Source organism: Ursus americanus, chromosome 2, assembly GCF_024610735.1.
Source record: "Ursus americanus isolate L20-20 chromosome 2, mUrsAme1.1.p, whole genome shotgun sequence".
In the NCBI taxonomy this organism is placed as follows: domain Eukaryota; kingdom Metazoa; phylum Chordata; class Mammalia; order Carnivora; family Ursidae; genus Ursus; species Ursus americanus.
In genome coordinates, this window is record NC_142128.1 from 93,673,168 (window position 1) to 93,699,689 (window position 26,522).

General features: G+C 37.9%; 1 protein-coding gene across 6 annotated transcripts in view; it reads right to left on the minus strand.

The window, feature by feature from the left end:
* DNM3 (dynamin 3) overlaps nt 1-26,522 on the minus strand; it is a 524,707-nt gene that overhangs the window by 140,793 nt on the left and 357,392 nt on the right. For all 6 annotated transcript variants that reach the window (XM_087858849.1, XM_045814085.2, XM_045814069.2 and 3 more), the window contains one exon: nt 9,481-9,590. In XM_087858849.1, coding sequence (XP_087714975.1) covers nt 9,481-9,590 — 110 coding nt within the window. The remainder of the gene's footprint in view (nt 1-9,480; nt 9,591-26,522) is intronic.

Here is a 26,522-nt window from a genome sequence, read left to right on the forward strand (position 1 = left end):
CCCTGACAGCTGATGAATACCAGTTTGCTTACGTGCTCCTCAAGACAATGCATCAGACTTCAGTTAGTCCCACATCTGGTGGCATTCTTTTGATACTAAGAATAGAGTCTGGGGAAAACCAAACATCTATATCATACCTGAAGTTACAGAGAGGATACAACAAACTGGATAAGGTAGTTGAAAGTGACAAAGATTTTTTATTGTCAAACTGATTTTTTTTTCAATCTACCAGGTACTTGTAGTTAGAGAGCATTACAAACACCCCTGCACACAAAGATGACCGACCCATCCACACTCCACAGGGAAATGTAGGGTAACACACATTTCATTACTCAGCTTGGACTGGAAGACTGGTTAGTAACTAACTGAACCTTCATCTGACAAAGAAAAATTTTCTTGAATCAGAGTATTCAGAAGAGAAACAGTTCTCAGTATTCTATGAGGCAAGAAGAAATGTCTGAAACATTCTTTTGGCAACTCTGGGGTAAAATGAAATAAAAGAACTTCTCCAGGTATCATGCTTATGTCCCAAACACAAGCTTCATTGCATTGTATTCCTTACAAATATTTCATTTCCAATTATAAAACACTACATGTTTTTACTCTACTGAGTTCCCAATAAATTTGAGCCTCTGCCATCCTTATTTATGGAACAGTAATTGCTTCCCTTTTAATATAGATTCGACACTACACCGTATCCAAGTGAGACATGACCTTTTAGACAAGGCATTGTATACCACCTTTCGCCCAACATATTTGTTTAATTACGCACTTTTTCAAACAAACTCCAAGCGTGTCTTAATATAGAAACATAGCCATAAAGGTATATAAATGGAAAACCTGACTCCAATTCCTTTCCAGCTAACAAGTGGAAAAATATACCACTCAACAATGAGAATAAAGAGCCATTCTTTTCAGAATGCCTAAAGTGTATACACTAGGTATAGCACGGCATTATTTGACATTTATTGAGTGTCGGCAATGTGCTGGGGACTAAGTGGAGTAGTGAAACATCCTAAAATCACTTTCTGTAGGAACAGGGGGGAGGAGGTGAATTGAAACACTTGGCAATGTTGATAAACCATATCCTGAATGGAAGCTACAAAGCAGCATCAAGGAAAAATACGCCTTATTTTAAAAGAAAACAGAGCGGGACAACCCCAAGGGGTACTCAGAAAATACCATGTGGCTGCCCTACAAACCCCCTGGACAGACACAGATCTCTGCTGGTTACCAGAACTGACATACCTTGGACCAAATGGGCCTTAGCATGACCTTAAAAGCGAAAGCCTGCCTGGGGAGAGCAAAGACCAGAACAGTGAAGCCATTATCTAGACAGGCTTCTACCAGAGAAAACATGGCATTTCTAACAAAATCAAATGGAACAAAAACCTGGGGGAACATTCCAATCTTCGTTTAGATCCTGCCACAGAGAAGGTTAGGAATCTTTTAACTTAGATTTCAAAACGATTTGGTGATGCAATGAATGTGAGGACAAAGTATTCCAATTTATCAGTCTCCCCAGGTATCTAGGATATGCTCTTTGGAAGCCCCAGAGGAGAGCTGGGGGATGCATACTCTTACCTGGAGTTTTTGTAGGCTAAATCAGTCTAGGTGTCAAATTCACTCTCCTCTAGCGCTGAAGTCACTGCAACCAGTAACAATTCCTTCCATTTATAAAAATCTTAGCACTAAAACACTGTTTAGAATGGCTCAAAAATCTGGTCACCAGACTCATAAAGATCATATTAATTCACCAGGACACTGAAGGCTTTTTAAAGAAGGATGTTAAATGTATCAATTCTCACACACCTGATGATTGGGGATTACAGAATAACTTTTAAACTTTATAGTGGAAAGTTGAAATAGCAACTGTATGAGCTCTTAGGAATAATGCTGTGGTGCAAGTGGCAATGACTAATAAAGTTTTTCAAAAAACTGTAGCAAGGGTACTGGTCAGTTCTATGTTGGGCTTTGCAAAGGAGACTGAAAGCATTCCACGGAAACTGGTAGGACCTAAGAACAAAATGAAACACCTCCACAAGAAATTAAAAATCTCTTCCTCACTGCTCTTTTGGGAACAGTTCCAATTAAAATATTAGGTGGAATTCCTGTTCCATAGTCAATATCAAAAATGTGCTACCATCAGAAAGAGCACTGGGTAGGTCAGGAGACATTGGCCTGGGTTCCAGTTTTGTCTCTGTCATTAACTGCTTTTGTGACATGGGGAAGGAATTTAACTGTTATAGGTGTCAACTCTTTAACCAGTGAGATGAGGAGGACAGACAAAATTATCTCTAAGGTCTCAGAGAACCCTGGAAAGCCATGACATTTTACAGTTACATTGGTGACAACCCCAGTGTTCACACAGGAACTCTTAGCCCCAACCCAAGGCATCTCCCATGGGTCTGCTGAATGGTTAACTATTTCGACCCAAAACACTGCAGTGGAAGACAGGGATGAAGCATACTCATCAACAGAAGCACTTACAAACTCTCTTCTAAAATCTCTTCTGTGTCTCTTCTGAAATGGATAAATTACCGAAGGCAAGAAAATAACTTTTCTTATAAGATCTTGTCTCAGAAAAAAGAAAAAACTAGGAATGTAGCCTTAGAATCAACGTAAGTGGTGAAAAGACCATCATTTAAGTATAGCTTATAGAATTATGCTAACCATATGGGTTTTTGAGAGATGCAGGTTTTTCCCTCTACATAGAATAGTAAAATACATAAACTTATAAGGGTAAGTCCAGTTCAATAAATCCCAGGGGAAAAAAAAGAATTTTTTAAATTTATTTTTTTAACTAGGGCTCATCTTGCCTTTAAAATTAGCTTCTTCTCATCCAGAACAGGTTGGCAACAGATTACCCAACATTTCTCAACCCATTTGCTTTGACTAATACTATTTCCTCTTTGGGAAATTCCTTCAATCTCCTCTCCAACAATTCATGCCAAGACCAAAAAGGAGTCACCTTCCATGCTACTAATGACCGCTTATGGGACTTAAGCACTAGAATGCAATACGCTACCATAGATTGGTTAAATGTTATCTTACACACTATAACCCATTTGTTTCATGTATAATAGTCTCTTAACTAGATGACATTTTCTCTTTTTTTTTAAACCTCTTCATTGATTCTTAAATTTTCTGTCTTAAGATTAGTGAAAAATGAATCCTGTATGGCACTCACTGGTGATTACAAGTGTCATGCAAAATAAGATCCATCTTGTATTTTATTTACCAATATCGACATGCAAACTGATAATGCAGAAATCCCTAATAAATACTTTGGAGTAAATAACAGAATAAATATTTTTTGCTGAGAGAATAAATAGGAGAACAGGAAAATTTATAGCTGCTTTTCTCTAATTGGTTTGTAAAACATTATGTTTTTGTTTGTTTTTTTAAAGATTTTATTACTTTTAAAGTAATCTCTACACCCAATGTGGGGTTCCAACTCACAACACTGAGATCAAGAGTCGCATGCTCTACCAACTGAGCCAGCCAGGTGCCCCAAACATTCGTGTTTGTAAACACAGAGAACCCCCAGGCTATCCTTCCAGGTACCCTTTCATCATAATCTTCACTTCTGGAGGAAGTCAGGAACATAGTTTTGTGTTTCAACAATGTAATGCTAATGAAAGGCTATTTCATTTTAACCAAACGGACAGAATAAAAAATTTAAAAACATTTTCCTACAAGAAGTCTAGAATTGCTGGAAAACTTTATTTTAAATGCCTGACCTCTTTCTGAAATGAAACAGATCTTTAAGAGTAAACAAACAAACAAAGACTGCCATTTTTGACTGGATATCAGTTTCAGTAACCAAAAGGCTTGGATTATAGTAGTCCAAAAGAATAGGAAACAAGATCTTGGGACTTATGTGACAGCCAGCACTCTCCAATGGCCACATCCTCAGAAAAAGCATGGATTGAGGGAAAAAAAAAAATCTGTCCACTAGCAAAGAAAGAAAGACAACAGGCAAGTTTGTTTTGCCTGGTCATAGATGAAGAGGTACCAGAAAACTGGAAAATAGCACTAAAGAAATGACCCAAAATGAGGCACAAAGAGACATATCTGTATAAGAGAGTTAAACATAGAACAGGATAAAGTGGTTTAATATGTGTCTAATAGGTATTCTGGGAAAAGCAAAAAAGAAAAGAGAAGAGACAAAAGTCAAAGAGATAATAATATACAGTTTCTCATACTTTATGAAAATTATAAATCCTCAGGCTTAGGAAACACAACGAATCCCAAGCAGGAGATACAAAGCAAAACATATATAAACACATCTTTTTAAAACTTCAGTATACCAAAGGCAAAAGAGATATTGAAATCACCCAGTGAGAAAATACAGATTAACTTTAAAAAGAAGCAACAATTAGATGATTTCTTAAAAGTTGAAGCCAGAATATAGGAGAATAATGACTTCAAAGTTATGAGATAAAAGAGCCACCAATATATAATTTAATATTCCACTGAAGGATTATTTAAAAAATGAGAGCAAAATAAAAACATTTCAGGAAAACAACACCAAACTGAGAGTTACAACCAAGTAGTGCCCACTGAAAGGATTTCTAAAAGCCATGCTTTAGTGCGAAGGAGAATGAACCAAAATTAAACACTGGGACGCAAGAGGAAAAGTGAACAAAGAAATTGACAATTATGCCAATAAATTTAAACAAACATTGCCTGTGTGAACCTATTTGGAAAAGGTGGTAAGAAAGTAAGATGGAACTCAAATACTGGGTAACAACAATACGGAAATCAGGAGAGTCAGTGGAGTTAAAGTGTTTCAAGGTCATTTTGGGAAAAGAGTAGAAAGACTAACTTCAAACTTTAAGTCAAAAATGAGTAATTGAATAAAAATAAGGTGTATAACTTCTAAGAGAATAAAAATTAAGAATATAACTTCTAAAGTATATAAGGAGAAAAACAAATTAACTTGAATTTTAAAAAGTCAGGAAAGAAGTGGGGAGGGTAGAAAACAAGTATAGAAAAGGCAGGATAAGAGAAAGACTAAAATAAGCTCAATAAATCAGTTATAAAGATATAAATGGACTAAACTCACTAGCTAAAAGAAAAAGGACTCACATTAGATTAAAAACAAATAAATCCAGATTCATGCAGTGTAAGAGAAACACTTAATAAAAATACAAAATGGTTGGGGCGCCTCAGTGGCTTAGATGGTTGAGTGTCAGACTCTTCGTTTTGGCTCAGGTTGTGATCTCAGTCAGGAATTCCAGCCCCATGTCAGGCTCTGCACTCAGCGGGGAGTCTGCCTGAGATTCTCTCTCTCTCTTTGCAACCCCCACCCACTCTCTCTCTCTCAAATAGTCTTAAAAAAAAATGGTTGATGGCAAAAAAGGTAAAAAAGCCAAGCAAATATTAACTAAAAGAAAGGTTATAGTTATATTAAGAACAGACAAAATAAATTTTAAGGCAAAGAGCACTGTTAGGAATAAAGAGGGTTGCCACAAAATTATATATATATTATATCTATCTATCTATCTATCTATCTATCTATCTATCTATCTATCTATCTATCTCCAGGAAGATACAACAATGCTAAACTTGCAAGAATCTAATAACATGTATTGGCCTCAAAATACATAAAGCAGGGGTGCCTGGGTGGCACAGCGGTTAAGCGTCTGCCTTCGGCTCAGGGCGTGATCCCGGCGATCTGGGATCAAGCCCCACATCAGGCTCTTCTGCTATCAGCCTGCTTCTTCCTCTCCTATTCCCCCTGCTTGTGTTCCCTCTCTCGCTGGCTGTTTCTATCTCTGTCGAATAAATAAAATAAAATCTTTAAAAAAAATACATAAAGCAAATATTAATAATTGAGCTCATAATCACAAAGTGAGGTTTTAATACCCCTCTGATGAAGTGAGATTCTTTATGGCTTTTACCTGTCTCCCTACCAAAACCCCTCTTTGTTGTTTTTTTTTTAAATTTTTTAAAGATTTTATTTATTTAACAGAGAGAGACAGCCAGCCAGAGAGGGAACACAAGCAGGGGGAGTGGGAGAGGAAGAAACAGGCTCCCAGCGGAAGAGCCTGACATGGGTCTCGATCCCAGAACGCTGGGATCACGCCCTGAGCCAAAGGCAGACGCTTAACGACTGTGCCACCCAGGCACCCCCGAAACCCCTCTTTGGAACATAATCTAAAATGTATCATCTTTTTTGTCTGTTTTATTCACAAGTGTATTTTAAGTACATAGAGCATTGCCCGGCACATAATGGCTGCCTGATATAAACTTGCTGAGTGTTTGAATTAAATAATATGAAAAAAAGATAATAACTATAGAGCCTGAGTAATGCAATGAACAAGCAAAATCCAATGGACTCTCATGGAACCGCACACTCCCAAATCAATACATTCTTCTCAAGCACACATAGAATATCTATGAAAATTCACCATGTCTAGACTGTATTCTTTGACCACAATACAATTAAGTTAGAAATCAACAACAAACCAATAAAAGTCCATGCACCAAAAAATGCAAAACATAGTTCTAAATGACCCACAGAAGAAATCATAATAAAGATTATAGAAACAGAAGATTGAAGAAAACAGAACTTCATGATAACAAAAGTATATTTCAAGACTACCTACAGGGAAATCTATAAATTTATATGCATGTATAAGAAAAAGAAAGGACAAAAATTGATGAGCTACACATCTAAATTAAGAAGTGAGGAAAAAAGACCTCCAAAATAAATACAAAGAAAATACAAGGAAGAAAATATTGAAGAAAAGATCAGAGATTATTGAAATAGAAAAAAATATACACAAAAAAGGATCAAAAAGTCAAAACCTGTTTCTTTGAAAATAGAGAAGTCTGGCAAGAATAATTATGTTAAAAAAAGATAAGGTTTAATATTAGAAATTTTTATTTCTAATATTCAAATTTCAGATACAGCAAGATTTTGAAAAAACAGAACATTAAGAAATACTTGATACTAATATACTTAAAAATGAATAGAATGGACAATTTGCTAGAAAAATATAATTTATCCAAAATGACCCATGATAAAAATAGAAAACCCAACAAACCTATGATTATTAAATACATTAAATTACTAGCTAAAAGTTTACTTACCAAAACTGCCAAACAGAGCCAGATGACTTTATGGGTGAGTTCTACCAAATAATCAATTAACAGTTAATCCCTATCTTATACAAAGTGTTCCAAAGAATAATAAGGACTTATCCCCACTTCAATTATAAAGCTAACAGAAATATATGAAAACCAAGAGGGTCAACACAAAAAAGGACATTTATGGGCCAATCTCACTTATAACCATAGATGTTAAAGTCTAAGCAAATTCTTAGCAAACAAGCCAGGAATGCATAATAAATAATACTGCATCATGACTTAGTTTAATCCCAGGAGATCAGGATGGTTTAACATTAGAAGGTCTATTTATCTATTTCACTACATGAACAGATTAAAGAAGAAAATTATACAATTTCTGTAGGGACAGAAAAAGCACTTGATAAAATTCAACATCCACTCATGAGAAACAGAAAACTTAGCAACTAGGAACACAAGGGGTCTTCTTTACCTGATATCAGTTACCTATCAGAAAGTACTTAATTATAAAATTATGAAATAATTCTCCTTAAAATCAAAAACAAAACAAGGATGCCCAATTGTATTCAACATTGTACTGGAAGTCCTAACCAGTACAAAAATAATTGAAAATAATCAAGATTTCAGAGGAAAAGGCAAATATGCCTATGGATGTGACCTCCTTGTACTCACGAGGTCTCTGAGAAGTGGTTAAGAGTTCACTACCTTCTGAGAACTCAAGGATTCCAGAATACCTACCTAGAATTTTAGAAGTCCAGACTTCTCTTATTTTGGTATCTTTTGCTCTCTTACAAACCCACAGTTATATTTCATCTAAAAAGATACTCTACCACTGTCTGGTGTTTTAAATTTTGGTCCAAGCCCTTTTATAACCTGCACTTTTCAGGTTGACCAAGAACTCAAATCAACGTCTTATTTAGTAGTCACACTTCCAACTCTGCATCCGGGCAGGAAGGCTGAGCACATCTGTGAAGATTCCTTCGGGACCTCCCAATTACCCATTGCTTTGAGGAAAGTATGTAAACAGTCCTAAGTCTGGCCCTAGTATGAGGACACACTACTGCTCTCTCCAGGAAATCTTTTTATTCTTTATCATCATAGTGTTTTTTTTCATAAGCTACTCTCAAACAATACTAAGTCTTTAAAAACTCCCATCTCAGTGTTTGGTAGGGGAATTATATTTAATTTTTTTTCCCCTTGATTCTTTAAATGATTTGCTCTTGTGGTTTTTCTAAGTATTTCTGTATAATGAGTCACTCTGAGCAACTGACTGGGAATGTAGGAAGAAGGCTTCTTTCGCTATTTTAACTTACTGTGTGATTGACCCTGGGCTGGTCACTGAACCTAATCAAGGAACTTCATTCATTGCTAAATAAAGATAAAAGGCCTGAAGAGATGAGTTAAAATTAGACCCTGCCACCTAATGACTCAGTCTCTTAATAACTGACTCACAGAAATTAATTAGCTTCTTCCTAGAACATTTCCATTTGGAAAAGATCTTTTTATCCTCGCCTCGTTGTTAACACTCTGACATATCTCTATGCCATCCTTTTCACCTCTCCATTCGTTTATTTAATTTTACTGCTTGACTTCAGTAAGTAACTATTGCACTCCATGATAATCAGCCCCAAATTAAGTTTCGATGTTGTAGCTGAGGGGCAGGAAAACAACCAACCAACCAACAGCAACAAAACCAGACCAGAAACAGGTGGAAGGAAAAGTGGACTTAGACCCAGAAGTCCTGACTCAGTTGGAAGCTTTCTCATGTACTAATGTTGGATCTGAAGAAAGTCAGTTAACCTCTCTGATCTATAGTTCTAATCTACAAAATGGTCACCACGCTACGCTATCTTTCAACCTCATGGGAAACTGATTAAAAAATGACTGAGCATAATGCTTTGAAAAACTGTGAAGTACTACATATTTGTATTCACATTAAGTGAATAATTCTATTCGCCAATGCAAAAATGCCATCCTAATATATATATAAGAAGGTCTTGGGCAATATCCATCCATGCTGGACAGATACTATTAAAAATTGTAACAGTAATTTGTAAGTATGCACATAATAAATTCAGGACAAGAAAGACTTTAAAATAATAAAATGTACTTTAAGAAGGAAAGCAGCATGATTTGGGTGCCTGCTTGAAGAGCAAGGAATAATTAATAAACACTTGAAGATCCTTCTTATTCTAAGTTTTAATCTTTTGAACCCATAACCTATGGTGAAAGCTAAACATACACGCTAAAGGAAAGGAAAACTACAGAGTTAGCAAATTTCAAGGTGGGACCAAAGGAACTCTTGTAAATATGATGATCTCTAGATCACACAGAAATTCAAGTAAAAAATATCTGAAGACAGAAGCTGCTTCATTTTCTTACCTTTGCTCTGTATTAAAAAGTGCAAAGATGTGCTTGCTACACATAAAGCTCTTTTCCACATCTCGAACTTTCAGGTTGTCCAAGGGCAGCATATACTTCTTTTCTTTTTCCTATCGAGAAAGAAAGAGAGAGAGGGAGAGAAAATTGGCTTTAATAAAAGATCTTGAAGCCTGCCAATGGCAACACATCACCTGAGTTGGCCAACATTTGATTACAATATTTTGATACCATCATGCACTATTTTGATACCAGCTACCAATGAATAAAAGCTATCTGAGAAAAGAGACTCCAGTGATTCTCAACACATGGGTCGGAAGGATGAGGGGAGGAAAAGTGTGGAGGAAGGAAGGGCTCAGCGATAGAGAGAACACATGGTCCTCTATCCTTTCTTCCTCATGTGGGTCCCCTTAGATGTTTTAAAATGTTAGTTTGATATTAAGAATTTAGCCATCTGTTAATATTTAACAAAAATGTTCTGGTCCTAATTCAATGAGAAATGCCAGATGGATTTCATTTCATATTTTATTTGCAGCCTAAGCAGTTTTGATAGCCAGTGCTGGCGGGAGCCTGGAAGCACAGGACCCCAGTAGGAAATACCCCCCATAAACCAGGAGAAAGCACAGCAAAATACTTCCTTCACTTGGGTCTAGAATAAAACGTGGGACCAGAAAAAAAATGATTCCATTGTTGAGCTCTTTGAGAAAAAAAGAACCCATTAGAAGTAGACTGATATTGACTAGAATGAATTCTCTTTTAAAATTAACAATTCTTTTGGAAGAAAATGGAAACTGGGGAGGGAGGTCTGCAAATGGGACTAAACTGGTCTTAGTGAAACATTGGATGCCAGAGAATCATTGGAAACATTTACTATTAGGGATTGGCCCTGGGTCAATAGTATCATATGTATAAATACCTAACAATCAGTCTAATAGGAGAGAATCAGAAACTCAGCTTAAGAAACCTAGTCAATATCTATTATCAGGGGCATTTTAGCACAGTCCTTGTTCAACAGTACCCTGTGTTTGGTCCCAGCCTATATCTCTAGATATAGGTCCTGAGAAAAAGCAGGACCAGACTCCAGAGGAGGGAAGTACAGAGACTTAGCCATGACTTTTAATAAACTACTATTACAGTATTTCCTGTCGAAAAATGCATGCACTGTACAGACATGTTAACATAAGACTTTTTGTTCCTAAAGCCCCTACAGCACTAGGCTCAGTAGTGTGGAGAACTCTTTGTGTGTGTGTGGGGGGGGCATGCGTGTTCGCCCTAGCCAGCTTGTGGGGGCCATGTCTGCAGACCCCATAGAGAGTTATTGCCCAGCGAATCACTGGCTTTGCCACTTCTTAGTCCTAAATTAATTAGAGAAAAGTTGGTCAGAACACATCAGAATAGGGAAGCACAGAGAAATAGAGGACTAAATCAGTTGAAGGAAGTTGGTTAGAGAACAAAATGGCTGTCCTGGCAGACAAGGTCATCAAAGAAGCTCAAAAAAAAAAAACCATAAAAGAAACTAAACGGGACTGAGAGAAGCCTAAGAATAAACATGAAAAACCAAAGCAGTATAAGAAAATTCCAATATTTCTTGTGCAAAAATTAATAATATATTAGCAAACATAAGGATATTCTAAATAACAAAATATATAATTTAAATTAATGAAGTGTCATAGTTGAGTCTAACTTGTTTGAAACACTTGTCAGACTATTTTAGGACAGAATTCTAAGAGGCAAGATCACAGATTGAATGAAAAGCTATCCAATACATAATCAAATGAAAATGCTTGAAACCCAGGGAACATTTTTTCATTGGATGTTTTTCAATGCCCTAAATTTAAGCAGCTGGATTTTTTTAATGCACCATCCTATTCAACCTTTTGAAATGATGGATTTGCCTTTTAATGGGAAATCTGCATTTCATTGTAAAGATGGAACACAATGTCCTTGGCGTGTTTTCTATAGAAGTAAGCTCCCTTTCATACTGCGTTCTTTAGCATATAGTGAAGACCAAAAATCCAGCGAGTTTACGTCAGACATTAAATGCTGGAGAAATACACACATATGCAGACAGGGGAACATGAAAAATGTAGTTTCATTTCCAAAGTACTAAGTGTCATTTATCCAAGGTTTTTGAGGACATATTGCTAAATTATTTCATAATCAAGAGTTTTAAGACTGAGAAAGGGAGAAGAAAAAGAAGATTCAGACTGACTTGTTTAATTGAAGTTGTAAGTCAAGTGGAGAATTAGAGAGAGCAATGAAACAGTCTATCATGGATATTTCTAAAATTCTTGGTGCTTTGGGGAAAGAATGATGTTCTGTTAAAAGAACATCTTGAATATGAAGTAGCTAAAATAAACAAAAGGAATAGAGGAGGAGAAAGGATAAACAGAATTATAATTTCCAAAATACAGTGAATCTTAGCACCAGCTTAATTGAAACATTTGTTACATAATATGTTAGTTCTATGTAATTGGCCAATAATACCCTGTCCAATATGGTAGCCACCAGTCACAGCTACTACTGAGCACTTGAAATTTAGCTAAATTGGGATGTGCTCTAAGTATTAAATACATACCAGATTTCAAAGACTTAGTGTGAGAAAAAGAATGTAAATAATATCATCAATATTTTTATATTGATTATATGTTGAAATGGTAATATTTGGAATATATTAGGGCAAATAAAATATTAAATGCAACTTCATCTGTTTATTTTTAGTGTTTTGAATATGGCTGCTAGACAATTTAAAATGACATATGTGGCTCACATTAACTTTCTATTGACAGGGCTGGGCCCCATATCCTTGCATCACCCATTTTTTTTAATTTACTTACTTACATATTTATTTATTTATTCATTCATTCATTCATTCATTCATTCATTCATTCATTCATTCATCCATTTATTTTTAAAGTAAGCTCTATGCCCACTGTGGGGCTTGAACTCATTCATTCATTCATTTATTTTTAAAGTAAGTACTATGCCTAGTGTGGGGCTTGAACTCATGGTCCCAAGATAAAAAATCACACAGTCTATTGACTGAGCCAGCCAGGTGCCCCTCTGTCCATTTTTTTCTCTTCTGACCTCCCTGTTTCTGCCATTAGGTGTATTTTGCATTCTCCCAGTCACCCAATCTGAAACCCCACTATCACTGCTAAGGTATGGCTTGCCTTCACCCCCTTTATTACAACAAGACTATGGTGTGCTCTATTGGAAGCATTAGCCAGAGCTCCCGTTGTCTGATGTTTCCATCACGTTAGTCCTGGCCTCCGGCATCTCACAAGCATGTGGCTATAAATGGCCTCCTATCCAATCTCTTTGCTTTCTAATTCCTTGAACATCACCAGGAAGGGGCAAATTTCTAAAACTACTCTGTCAGATCCATGATACTCCTTCCAAATTTTCACAGCTCTCCATTATTTCTGGAAGAAAATCCATGAAATTCCTTAACGTGACATCGGTCACTTTTGTCACATGAAGCACCTACAAATTGGTCCAATCCAGATTGGTCAGTATCTTTTACTCTTCCATAAAAAGTCTTCATTTCAACCAAATACAACTTTGTCAACAGTCTTTTCCCAACGTGAGATACCCTTTCAACTTCTCCCTACCATATCAGTTTATTATTTACAGTCAAGTTCAAGTTTTACCTTCTGTGCAAAAAGTGCTTCCAAGTTTATGACTATCTGTCTCTTTGTCACTCCCCTGTCTTTCTCCTTTCAAGTCATACAATAGGTATTGTTTATTCTATTCATTTTGAATTATACATTATATGAGGCATCCTCATAAATGCATTACATTACAAAATTTGTATGACAGTTGTTCATTTGGAATTCAGAATGTTTAGTCAATTCTATTATTCAAGTAGGTTACATTTACAAAGAAAAATAAAAAGTAGAAAATGTTTTTGCAACATTTATAAATAAATAAGAAATAATTTGATATTTTGAAGATTTTATACTAAGACATTTTGGAGGAAGCACTTGTAAAATCTTAGAGGAAGGTTTTTTTCATGGAGATTCAGAAAGAAACTTCTGCATATTTTCAAAAGCTTTAGAAGCTGATGTCACTAATTCAACATCTTTTTATTTTTTTCATTTTTAAACATAGTACCTTTCTTTTCCTCAATGCAAAATGGTTACAAGCACTACTTGTATGGGAGGCATCCAGGGATTCTTTGTTCAAAGAGAAAGGGAACATGAGAGAGTTTGTGTTCTTTCCTTCCAGTAAGTATTGACAAATATTAGAAGAAAGAGGAGAAATAAGATAGGCCCCCCCAAAAGGATGCATTAAATGTGTGAAAGAGTGTTGTCTGAGGTGGAAGTAACTGAACTGTGAGTGGCAAAAGCCAGATGAATCAAGGCAGAGGGAGGTGGTAATTATATGATGGCTACAGGATGTGTTCATTGATCTTTTAAGGAAACAAAAGGATCGATGAAGGACAGATGTGGGATCAACAAGCAGCCAGTGATGGTTTCTAGCTGGCAGGGCACCATCAATACAACTTGGTTGCGGGAAGGAGCTACGGTGGGTATGAGGAGAGGGTTGGGTGTGTAGAGGAATAGCTCCTGCATATGCAAAGGACTGGAAAGTCTTTATATACCTGGTGATTTATATGTAGGGAGTTTCAAAACTTGGGGAACATTTGAGTGGCCTTGGTTTATGACTACCTTGAATCTTATTTGTACATACATCTCCTCACCAACAAGGCAAGAAAATATTCAAGGATAAGACAATGAGTTCTTCATTTCCATATATTATAATGCCTGGGATAGTGTTGGTCATTGAAATTTATACACCATATTACAAATATTTGTTGAATTAATTTGAAAATATCTGATAACCAAAGCCAAATGTTGAGTAAGATATTTGATAGTCACATATATTTGAGAATCAAAAAAAAAAAAATCCTGTAGGAAAGAAAAAACCTGTAAGAGATGCTTCATCAATTGGCACTGCTTTTGATCATGAAATCTTTACAATGTTTAGATCGACTGTCATGTGCATTTCTCTCTCTGCCTCTGTTTGCATGGCTTCTACTTGCTAGGAATGTCTTCTTTCCTGCAAGAAAGCACATACTAGTGGCCCTGAAATTTATGTCAAGTGCCACCTCCTCCATGAAGCCTACTCTGATGACAGCATGTCATATACGTCTCCTTTTTTTCATTTTCAAAAGATATCTATTTATTTACTTACTTGAGAGAGAGAGAGACAACTAGCAGGAGGAGGAGAGGAAGACAGAATGTGAAGCAGACTCCGCGCTGAGCATGGAGCCTGATGCAGAGGCTTGATTGCACGACCATGAGATCACAACCTGAGCCGAAACCAAGAGCTGGGCACTTAACCAGCTGTGCTACCCAGGCGTTCCATATATATCTTTTTTTAAGAGTTCTCAAATTTCCCATGGCTTTTGTCCTAGGCTATATAGGACGCCATTTCTTATTTATGCTCATCTTGCCTCCGCAAATACATTGGAAGCTCTTTGAGGGCAAGGTTTATGTTAAAATTCTTTTGTGTTTACATTTACCAGTTATACACTGCTGCACACACAGATACTGTTTACCTTTTTTTTTTTTAAGATTTTATTTATTTATTCGACAGAGATAGAGACAGTCAGCGAGAGAGGGAACACAAGCAGGGGGAGTGGGAGAGGAAGAAGCAGGCTCATAGCGGAGGAGCCTGATGTGGGGCTCGATACCATAACGCCGGGATCACGCCCTGAGCCGAAGGCAGACGCTTAACCGCTGTGCCACCCAGGCGCCCCCAGATACTGTTTACCTTTGACTGTAAATGATGCAGCAGAAATAAAATTCCAACATGACGGAATTTTACCACTGTGTCGTACTTATACTAGTTCACAACTGTGTCTACCTATCTACTCTTATGTCTATTAATACGTCTATATTATTATGTTAAAAATTAAACAGGGGTGATATAAAATCTTATTTTAATGCCTGAAACACTGGTTTTGAATAAATTTATAGCTTTTTGCTAGTATCCTATTAGGTGAAATTTTACTAACCAAGGCCAATATACTTGATTTTATTAATACAAACCTCATGGTTTAAACACATGCATGCACAGTAACATTTCAATACACTTCAAAACAATACAAAAACTCAAACCAGAAAATACGTTGTTCTGAAGAGGTAAGAATGGATGTAAATTTTTTTAAAAAACAGAAGAGCATAAGAAATTAGAAGAGAATTAAAAAAAATGTATGTAAAAGTCAGTAATGGCACCAAATATATTTTTGAAATATGTAATAATGGAACTGAATTTATTTTCTAAATATATATTTATTATAATTCTTCACTGGCTTGCTGTAACAATTCAAAAGATCATGATAATATTTCTCAAGCTAATAAATAATCAGAACAGAAACAGGTTCCATGACAGATCAACATAATATTCCATACTGCTGAGAATAGCTGAGCTTCATTAGAGCAAAGACTCCCAGTTTTGACCTCTCCTCTTCTCATACTCACATAATGATATCCCATGTTTATTCCCTGTTACTGCGTTTGTCATACCATATAATCCTAATTTGTTAAATGTCTCTTCTCCTATTGAGAAACTGACATCTACCTGTCCTCTCTCAGTGTTGCACTACCTTGCTAGCAATGAATGGGACATTCCAATGACCCAACCATACAGCAATGTGTGTAAGCCACATGGACGGTCCCACTGCACCAGCCAAAGGAGGAGACAGATTGTGCCCCCAAGAACCTGGTCCACAAACAGGGCAGTAGCCCATAGATTAGTCCAAGATGAAAATTAATCCCCCTCATCCAGGGACTGTAAATGTTCTTGCAGAATCCTGGAAACTCATGAGACACCACAGGACACTCTTTTTATTATAATTTGCTTGTTGCTCAAGAGATAATAATGCTGATCAATATTTTTCCTGACAAAGTTTTCTTTTTTCCTTGATACATTTGTGGCCAGAATGTTTGCGAACAGAGAAACTAGAGACATTATCCTGGGTTTGGGGGTAGGTACCCAGGCCAAGAAAAATGTGACGCTCCCGTAAATTAACGTTAGCCTTTCATCCTTTGCGTAACTGACACAAGAGTTACGTAAGCATACATTTTCATCAGTTCCTCACCCCCGCCTCATTCTCCAAAACAACACCGTACTGCCATTCAGATTAGATTCAAATTCCTCGACATACCCACTGTGCCAACCACAGGACTCCTGCTTTCCAGGAAAGTCAATGCATTTTTCTTTTCCACACAGAACACATCTAACCATATCTTCTTGTCTTTCCCTATACTGTTTTTTTTTCCACTAGAAATGCTTCTGCTTAATTGTCACTCTGCTTCTCTTCCACTCAGAACTCCTGCAAAAGATGACTCCATCTAGTTCAGACTTAATGTACCTTTTTTTCTTAAAGTATTACCAGTCTCATTTTTTCTGTCTTCTTGTCCTTCTCCCTCGGCCACTTGCAGACTTATTATTTTCAAATCGGGGGGATCCTTCAAAAAAAGTTCTGACACCAAAGCTCATTATATTGGGTAGATTAAAAAGTGATACTCCTCGGATTGAGGCAGGAGCGGGGCTATGAGAAAACCTGCCCAGTAGACTCATCCTCTTGTTAGATGTTGCCTCTAAGAAATGCAGTTGGAACACCGAAGGACTCTAGCACACAGGCCTGGGTTTCCAGATCTGTCTTCCGGAGCCTGGTCCCCCTACCAGCCTTGTTCTCCTGGTGCTTCTGCGGTGCCAGGGCTCTGCCCTCCCCCAGTCTGCCTGGAACTTGATGTGCCTCGTCTCCCTAGGTCTCCTACACCGAGCAGCTCCATCTAGCTCCCCGCCATTTCTAACTGAGCAAACAGATATCTCCGGAACCACGGATGTGATTTAGCAAACCCTTCCAGGTCAAACCACTCTTGCCATACCCTGCTGGACTGATTGGGCACTTTGATGCCTCCTTTACCATTTCCAGAACGTCTCTCATCCCAGTCTAATCCCTTGACAGCATTTCTGTGCTTGGTTTACTCTCCATCTTATTTCTAAGTGGCTGAGTGTTTCACCAAAGTGTGTGTATGCTCCGTCTTTCCAACTACAAAGTAAACTCCTAGGGAAAGAACAAATCTACTACTATTATCACCGTTATTACTGTTGTTGTTAATTATTCTATGTATCTTGCTCCTCTGCTATTATGTAACTATGTCCTGACTTCCCTATCAAAGCATAAACTCTTTAAGGGAAACAACTGTTTCCTTCTTAGTTTTAGTTGCATAGTTGACACTCATCAAACACGTGTTGAATGAACATATAATTGAGTCCCCGCATGGGCTGGCATAGTGCTTTGCTTAGATGAAGGACTCAGAGATGATGAGTGACTTAGAAAATAATCAAAATATCAAAGAAAAAAGAAAGGCCATAAAAATATTAAGAATACCAGAATACTAGATCCACATGCTGTTGAAAACTAAAATCTGGTGTTTATTGCTATTAAGAAGTTATAACTATAGAGATGTACAAGGATGAAACTCATAATACAAACTGCCCATCTTTTCATTTAAGCTCTAATTCCCTGCTTTAATCAGAATTACATCTTTAGTAGTAAACAGCATCTGTGAGCCAGGAGGCTGCTAGTAAAAAGTACTTCTTTATATTTTTCCCTTGGGCATTGAAGAAACTGCCCATGTGTAGGCTTGATGGGCTGAGAGTAGGCCCAAGGAAACTCTATGGTTTATATGCCATTGTCTTCATGGCTGCCCCCCCTGCACTCACTCAGATACTTATATGGAGCTACACACTGGCATATCCCCACTGCGTAAGGGAAAGTTAACAATGCTTGCCATTACCCAACTCGAGACCTTACTCTTTTCCTGGCTCCTTCCCTTTCTTCAGAGTCCAATTCAATTTCCACCTCCTCCAGGAAGCCTGCCTGGCCGTAAGAGCCCACTGGAGGGCTCCCTCCTCCATTCTCTTTGCATTCTTAGACAGTACCACTTTTTTTTGTTTGTTTTGCACTTAGTATATATTATATTTCCAGGTGCCTCTAATACCCTCAAAATGTGGGTTCTGCTCTCCTCCCAAAAAAAAGGACTTTTGTAAAGTGAGAAAATTAGAGACTTTATTCTCGATTTTTATATTTAATCTCTATGTAATTCTTATATTTAAAGAAATATTCATGAGTATTTGTACATATAAGATTGAAAATGTACAAGACTGATAATGATAAGCATACTAAAGAATAAATTTAAAGAACTTATAGCTAAGCATGGCAGATTGACCACATCTCCCTTCCCCAAATCCATTACGATGATAGTAAAAGAATAAAAAGATATTGACCCCAAGGATAAAGAAAAACAGGAGGGGAGAAAACAGCAGACAAGAAATTTCCTGAAAGCTCTGGAAGACAGAAGGCAGAGGAGCATTCTTTGACTTAGCCTACAGAAAGGAGTTATTCCCCCAAATTCCTACAGGGGGAGAGAATGGAGGAGAAGCCACCCCAACTGGGTCCTGCCCTGTTCTTTGGAAGCACCTGATACCCTACATAAGGGGATAGTTGTGGGGCTGAGACAGCACAATCAGATAGTCTGTGTACAGAAGTACACAGAACAACTAAGGACACAGGGTTACCTCCTCAACGCACAGCAGCACATTCCTACCGCTAGCAGGAGATCAGAGATAGAATTATACAAGAGAAGTTTTGGGACCCAGAGCTACCAGGCAGGGTGAACAGCAAAAGTGGAATAAAAACCTGAGAACTTAATGAAAGTCTTCACGTTGAAATGTCCCTCCTTCCCTTTTCCTGCCCTACCCCAGAGTGCCCGCAACCGGATGTACTTCTCTGGACTATCGGACTGTTCTTCTCAGGGGAGCTAAACAGTTTCAGGGAAAATGCTCTGTATTCTAACATTTGAATAAAATAGCAGCTTGCTACTGATCATCTTACAGAGAGAGCCTATATTCTGCAAGCTTCACCCACACACAGAGTTTCCAAATAGCTGAATGGCACAGAGTCTTAATAGATTAGATGCATCACAGCTATTAAGTGGATGCTGAGGATGGGCTATGTCAATGCCCATTCCAAACTCCTTATAATGTCTGAGTTCAACTCAAACTCTCTCTCCCTTCCCAATCTTGCTCTTGCAGCTAGGGCTCCGGATGAGATATAGTTTCAGTCAATCTAATGTATTCCTATCCATGCCACACTTTGATTCAGAACTGACTCACCCCGGTGAGCTACAGAGTATGTGGCACCTGCTTCGTTCGTTGGCCCAGATCATGGCAGAGGTGGGATGGCTCTGGATCCAGAGGCTGTAATATGGGGGGTGGAGGGGCTTCCCAACTGTGTGGCGTCCAGTTTGGTGGAGGCAGCAGTTCCCTGGCAACCCCAGCTCTGAACCTCAGTTTGGAGAACAAGTCTGGGAAAGTCAGCCCAATTCTGTAATTTTGACCTCCCAACAGTTCTTTGAGCAACTTATCCCCCTTAATAAATATTTTTCTACTTAAACAGCTAGAGTAGACGCTGTTGTTGACAACTAAGAACTCTGAACATACAATATCTATATCTAGTCCTCATATATGATTGTGTTTTAGAAAAAATGAATAGTCACCAAAGCAGAACAATAGTATTTCCCAACAATACATTATTTTTAAAAAATGAACTGATTATTAGCATGTGTGTGTGTGAAAGAGAGAAAGAGAGAGAGTTGGAAGGAGATGGTTTATGCAGTTATGAATTTCCAGGACTTTTCATTCAAGGAAAGAGTCTCTAACCAGGAAAAAATTCTATACATGAGAAAATTTAAAAGGGCAGGTAAAAAGGATAGCATTTGAGCAGCTCTGCAAGAAACACAATAAGGCAACAGATGTGAATGAAACAATGAATTCCAGTGGCATATATGTCCATAGACTATTATAAGCTACCTCTGTAATAGCAGTGTACTTCATGGGTTAAATTTTTTTCTACTGGTAAGCAAAGTACAGGGACTTAGTTTGTGTTTTATACTTTTTCAGTTACTAGGAAGGAAAAAATTTACTCAGCATGGCAAAACATACGGTAAGCACTTTAAAATGGGCATATTTCAAATGCTTAATGGTCTCATTTTTTCATTTCTCTCTGTTCCAAGGCAACACAACTTACATCTTTAAAAAGAGAAGCTTTCAAGTTTGGAACAGTGACTGGTTTACTTGAAAAGGTGTGGGACATGATACAGATTTCTCGTAGTAATATCCCTCAACTCTAACTTCAGTGGCTACACATTAAATTACAAAGTGAATTTAAGAGACTCCGCAAACTGAAATTATGCTTACTTTGTAACAGCTTTCAAGTGCATATTAATCATACAAAATTCTACATGCATAGCCCTTTGAGTATACTTGTATTAAATAAAAAGTGTTATTTTGGCTAAGTATACCATACATTCGTAAAAGTTCAACTCAATAAAAGTACCTTGTTTACAAATGCAGCATAATTTTTACTTATCTGAGAAAATGGGGGTCAGGAAGGCATGTACAAATAAAATCCTCTGACAATTCCCAGAACTTAGTAGAAGAATGGTTTAAATTTTACCCCCATCATTTGTCACCAAGCTACAACTAAAAATCAAAGCCGAATTTGCCCCTCTCCTCTATCATTTCATCGAAGAAACACCCAAAAAGAGGCAGCACTATGGAGAAAAGCAACAGGACTGAGTGTTCAACCCAGTTAGTGAGTTTTTGTGCAGTCCTTTGCGCTGACTGGAAAGCTACCCACCCCCCACTACTGATATTAACATAACTCTGTAGGTTTCTTGTTGAGAGTGATACAGTGTGTTTGCAAAGGAGAACTGAGTAGCTGCCCTTTGTACTTGAGTGAGAGCCCTTCTCCCTGTGTTCCAGGGAATGCGGACTCAAGATGGATTAGGGAAAAAGGGGCCCCCTTCCATGCACCTTCTGAGTTGCAGCCCTGGACTTAAGATGACATTTGGCTGAATTGCTTCAAGCACAGCTGGTGGTCTGCGTACCGTTACTGGCTCAAACACATGTTCACACAAAAACAGGGCTTAGGATAAGGGGAAAAGAACTGGAATAGTTCTTCTCCATCAATCCTAATCATGTCTGCTGCCTGCTCTCTGAGGAAAGGGCGAAAAAGGAGAAAAGAGCACAGGGAAGGAGAGGAGAAGGTGAAGGAATACAGAAAGGATGAGTGAAGTGACCAATTTATAAGGGGGAAGGGACTAAAGCCGCCCAAGCTAAAAGTGCGCTCTGCTTTCACTGCATGCTCGGGTGGCCCTATCCCCCGTCTTCTAGCGACAAAGACCACCAGGAGAAGACTCCCAGGAGAGGGCGTGTGGTGAGGGGAAAGGACACAGAGTTTGGGGGTTAAGTCACGGACTCACGTATGAGCTCTGACACTAGCTATGTGAACCTAGGCAAGTTACTTTATTTCTCTGTCTTATCTCTGTATGAGGTGATAATTCATGCCTCATAGGGAGTATGCAGATTAAATGAGATTATGAGCATTACATATTAAATGAGAAGGTTGCCTATTCAGGGACTCCTGACAAATGTTTCTTTACTTTTCCTTGGGGAAAACCTTTTTTAGCCACCCACTTCCTACCCATAAACACACTAAGGTGTTCTCTCTTCAACATAAGTTCTAACAGTCAGCTTTTACACTTGTAAGCTATAGAACCGTGAGGGGAAAATTGGAAGTTAATTACATGCCCACCAGATAAACACACATTAAACATGAACAATATCAAGCCAGGAAGGTGGCAAGCAATGAAACAACATAAACAACTTTAAACTACGGTTTCCTATTCAAGAGAGACTTGTAAGACATCCAGAATTGTGGAACTGTGTCGATAGCCATGGAAAGAGAGATGAGATAGGACTATAGGCTAAGCGGTAATATGAATTCCTCTCCCTCGCTCCCACAGTGGGCTGCACAGAATATATCAAGGAAAGATTTGAGGGGAGATGAAAGTTTTCAAAGAAATATACAAATGAAAATTCCATAATTAAAGAATCATCTACTTTTTATTACAGATATGTTTTTACACTTTTAAAAAATAAGCAAGAGTTTCAAGACTGGCTAAAAAACTAAAAGGCAGGGAAGATTTGTTTTCTTTCTCCAAACCTCTTCCATCCGGGCAGTTTCGCTTTTCTGCTGGCTCCAAACCAAGATGGCCTTGAGTTGGCGGCTTTTGCTACTGCCTAGTTTGTAAGTTTCTCCCTCTGCTGCATCCAAGAAAAGCTCCCCCTCTCACTCCATTTGTCTTGTATTACCAATTGGATTTTTAAAAACTGAGAATGGGGACTCTGTTTACCTCGTCAGATCCCTGATACTAGTGGGCACTTAATACATGATGATTTATGATATCAAACTCACCTATGCTATGTCTCATTCTGCTATGCTTTGCTTCATGCAAACTTACATTATAATAAATTTTCAGCCAGAGAATCGATTACTATTAATTATTCTCCTCAGATAATATATTTCCATTTAAATCAAGTCCTTCAGTCCTTCTGCCTGAATTGACAGAGTAGGGGTGAGAGCCTGAGGTTGCCCTTAAATCATCCCAGTAGGGAGCTGTCTAGTCCAAGGCTGGACTTGAAAACACAGACTGCTTCTCCACGTCTTCAAGCAGTAAGTTTCTCCAGCTAAGCTCCCTTATCCCCAGCGTTTCTGAGGTCTTAAGAGAATTCACAAGAAATTTGGTGTTGGTACTTAATAAAATTGGTATAAGGGATTTTCTGAATTGTCTAGGGAACCATGTTATAAGTAAGCACCAGCAGCCAATTTTAGTGCCCATGATTGTGTTTGCACCAAGTAGTAGTACTCTGTTCGTAGTGTGCTGATAAAGAAAAGAGCAGAGAAAGACATCCGTGCCTCAGTTATGGACTTTCCTCTAACAATATCACAGTGCCCTGGGTGGATAGAGGTTTCATCCCAGTAGGATAGAAGTGGCAGGAGGGTGGTCAGGTTATACAGCACAGGTCAGCCTGGACATGTCAATCTCAAAAGACCCTATGCCTGGAAGCCAGAATATATTCCTGTTGACTAGCTAATTATGTTTCCTAAAAGGACATCATCTCTCACACTAATGCAGCTGATTAGTGGAAGTTTCTTGGTAACATGAATTTGTTCGAGTTTCACATGATTTGTTTTTTTGATGTAGAATGACAAGCAGGATGTGTTTATGTATTTGTAGATATGTTACATACATCTTCTGTTTCTACATACTTAAGTAATATTATGAATTAAAATAGTTTGCCTATGCTCACAATTGATGAGGATCCTTTTCCTTTAAAAGCTGTTTGCATATTATCCAAGTTTGAAAAACACTGGTTTAGGAAAAGTATATTTGGAATTCTCTTGAAAGAGCTGACATCGTCAAAATAGGTACAAACAAATGACCTCGACTTACAAATGATTTGGAGCCGAGCTTAAAAATTGCTTCAATTTCTAATTGCCCTCAGCAGGACCAGGAAAAAAAAAATGCAGGTCTGGCCCTCAGAAGCTGGGAGGCCCAGCCATGGCTAGAGCATATATTGAGGGTCCTTGGGGGAACTGTTTTCCTGCTCTGTGCTTCAGTTCAACATATGTAAAGCAGGGATAATAATACCCAAACTCAATCCTTAAATTGAAAAATGAAAACAAATAAACTTAACTTTACGGGAATAAAGGGGCAATAGATGCAAAAGCAGTTTCATCTTTTGAGAAAAAGAAGGTCCTATTTAAGGGACGAATTCTTGAAAATATCTCAACAGTATGTGTCTAATTCATACTGACATGTGTAATTGAACCTATGTTTAATTTTTGCTGCAAATTATCTGCTTCCTTTAAGAAGCTGGGGTGGTAAAATGCTGAGTTGTGTGGTTCAAAAATAGAGCTGTGGAAGAATTACGGATACCTGGGATAAGACACAATAAAGTTGAACCCTTAACAAAAGAAGAATGAGTGAAACAAAGAAGGGAGGGCTGCAGGAAAAAGTTGTGCCAATGGTGAGAAAAGATATCATGAAGTTGGCGGAAAATAATAGCAAGGAAGTAGGGATGAGGGAGGTTTTCACACCCAGATCTCACTAATGACATAGAAAGTGTTTAATATAGACAGGACCCAGTGAAGTCGTCAATGGTTTTCCAGTTAAGACCCAGAGCAACTCAAATAGAGATAAACTACATACATAGAAATATTGAGTTTTATCCCACTTTAGATGACAACGTCTATACTCTCCTCTTTTCCCTCTTCCCTCCTTTTTTTATATTCCTTAAGCTTAAATGCTTACAATTAAATCTAATAAATTCCTTTTTCATTATTCTGGATAATTATATTTCAATATGAAAAACTTAATGGTTATTGAAATAAAGTAGCATGGTGAGAACTGTGCTGGCTTTCTAGGAGTGCCAGCCCTCCCCGCTCCCAACCTCAGTTCCTTAACTATCACAGAAATATTGAAAAACATAGTATTTTGTAGGTTCATCAGAGAAGCATTCCTTGAAATAAGGAGTGATATATATGCTTTCAAAGGTCACCTGACCACACAGTGTGGCCACATTGTAGAGTGTGAATCAGGGAGGGCCAAGTGCAGGAGCAAGAACCCAACAGGAGACTAACACAGTAGTACAGGAAAGAGACGGTGGTCATTCCAATGAGGACTGTAGTTGAGGGGAGAAGTGATTGGGCTTGGAAGCAGGTTTTAGAGGAGAGCAGTGGTTGGCAATCTGTACCTCCAAGGGCTCACTCTGGTCTTAGGTTATGTTTGTGTGGCCCAAATAGCTAACTAAAAATCATTTTTACTGTTTTAAATGGTGATGAGAAAAGAAGAGTAAGTGAAAGACATCATATATGGCCCCCAAAAGCCTCAACCATTCATTATCTGTCCCTTATAGAAAAAGTTTGACAACCCCTTGGAGTAGAGTCAGCAGATGATGAAATCAAACTGGTGGGAGGGAGGGATGAGGGGAAGAGAAGAATGAGGGAAAGCACCCGTGTTATTAGTTCAGGCAGCTCTGTGATGGACATGCCCTCTCCATGTCAGCCAAGCATACCCTCTTGGGTACCTTTGCTTTATCTTATTCATGTCTTTGTTGTTGTACTTCTTTTACTATTAATTTACTTATATGTCTGTCTCCCCTCCTTGGCAGTGAATTCCTTCAGTAACTTTAATTTTTCTCAATATTTACAGCACCCAGCTTTGTACAAGCCACATGCTCCATAACTATTGGACATAACTGAACTGATGCTATGTTAAATTCATTTTCAGCAGTGCTGATAACATCAACTTCTTAATAAATACAAAATTATAATAACTTTTTGTATGTGTGTAAGAGTTTATAAACCATTTTACAACCCACCAGTTCCCCACTACAACCCTAAATATTGATATTATAGTTAAACTTCAATTATAACTACCCTTTACAAGAAATTATATTGTATGTTGATTTACATATATTTAAAATTTTAGGAACTATAAGGAATTTTTATTCTGTTCAGTTATAGTATATCATTGGTTTTTGATGGTTCAACGATTCATTAGTTGTATATAATACCCAGTGCTCATCACAACACATGAGATGTGAATTGAAATCCATCCCTTTGAGGGAATGATTAGAAAAAGGACAGAATGGGGCGCTTCAGTGGCTCCGTCGGTTAAGTGTCTGACTCTTAGTTTTGGCTCAGGTCATGATTTCAGGGTCCTGAGATTGAGCCCTGCTTCGGGCTCCACGCTCAGCAGGGAGTCTGCTTGAAGACTGTCTCCCTCTCCTCCACCCCCAACTCACAAGGTCATGCATGCTCGCTCTCTCTCAAATAAATAAATTTTTTTTTTTAAAAGAAAAAGGACAGACTGAAAAGACAAACTTGGCAGTGGAGCATTATGAGAAGTCAAAAAGAAAGAAATCTGGGTATTGTAACAACGATTGGGGCAGCTGAATTGGATGTGAGGGGTCTAGTGAGGAACAAAAGGAATCAAAGGTGGGCTTTCACATTGTGAATTTGATGGTAGTGCCTGTTACTAAGATATAGAGCCTATGCACATATAGGTTGAGTTCTGTCTTGGAAAGTTGTATCTGAGATGCTGATTAGACAT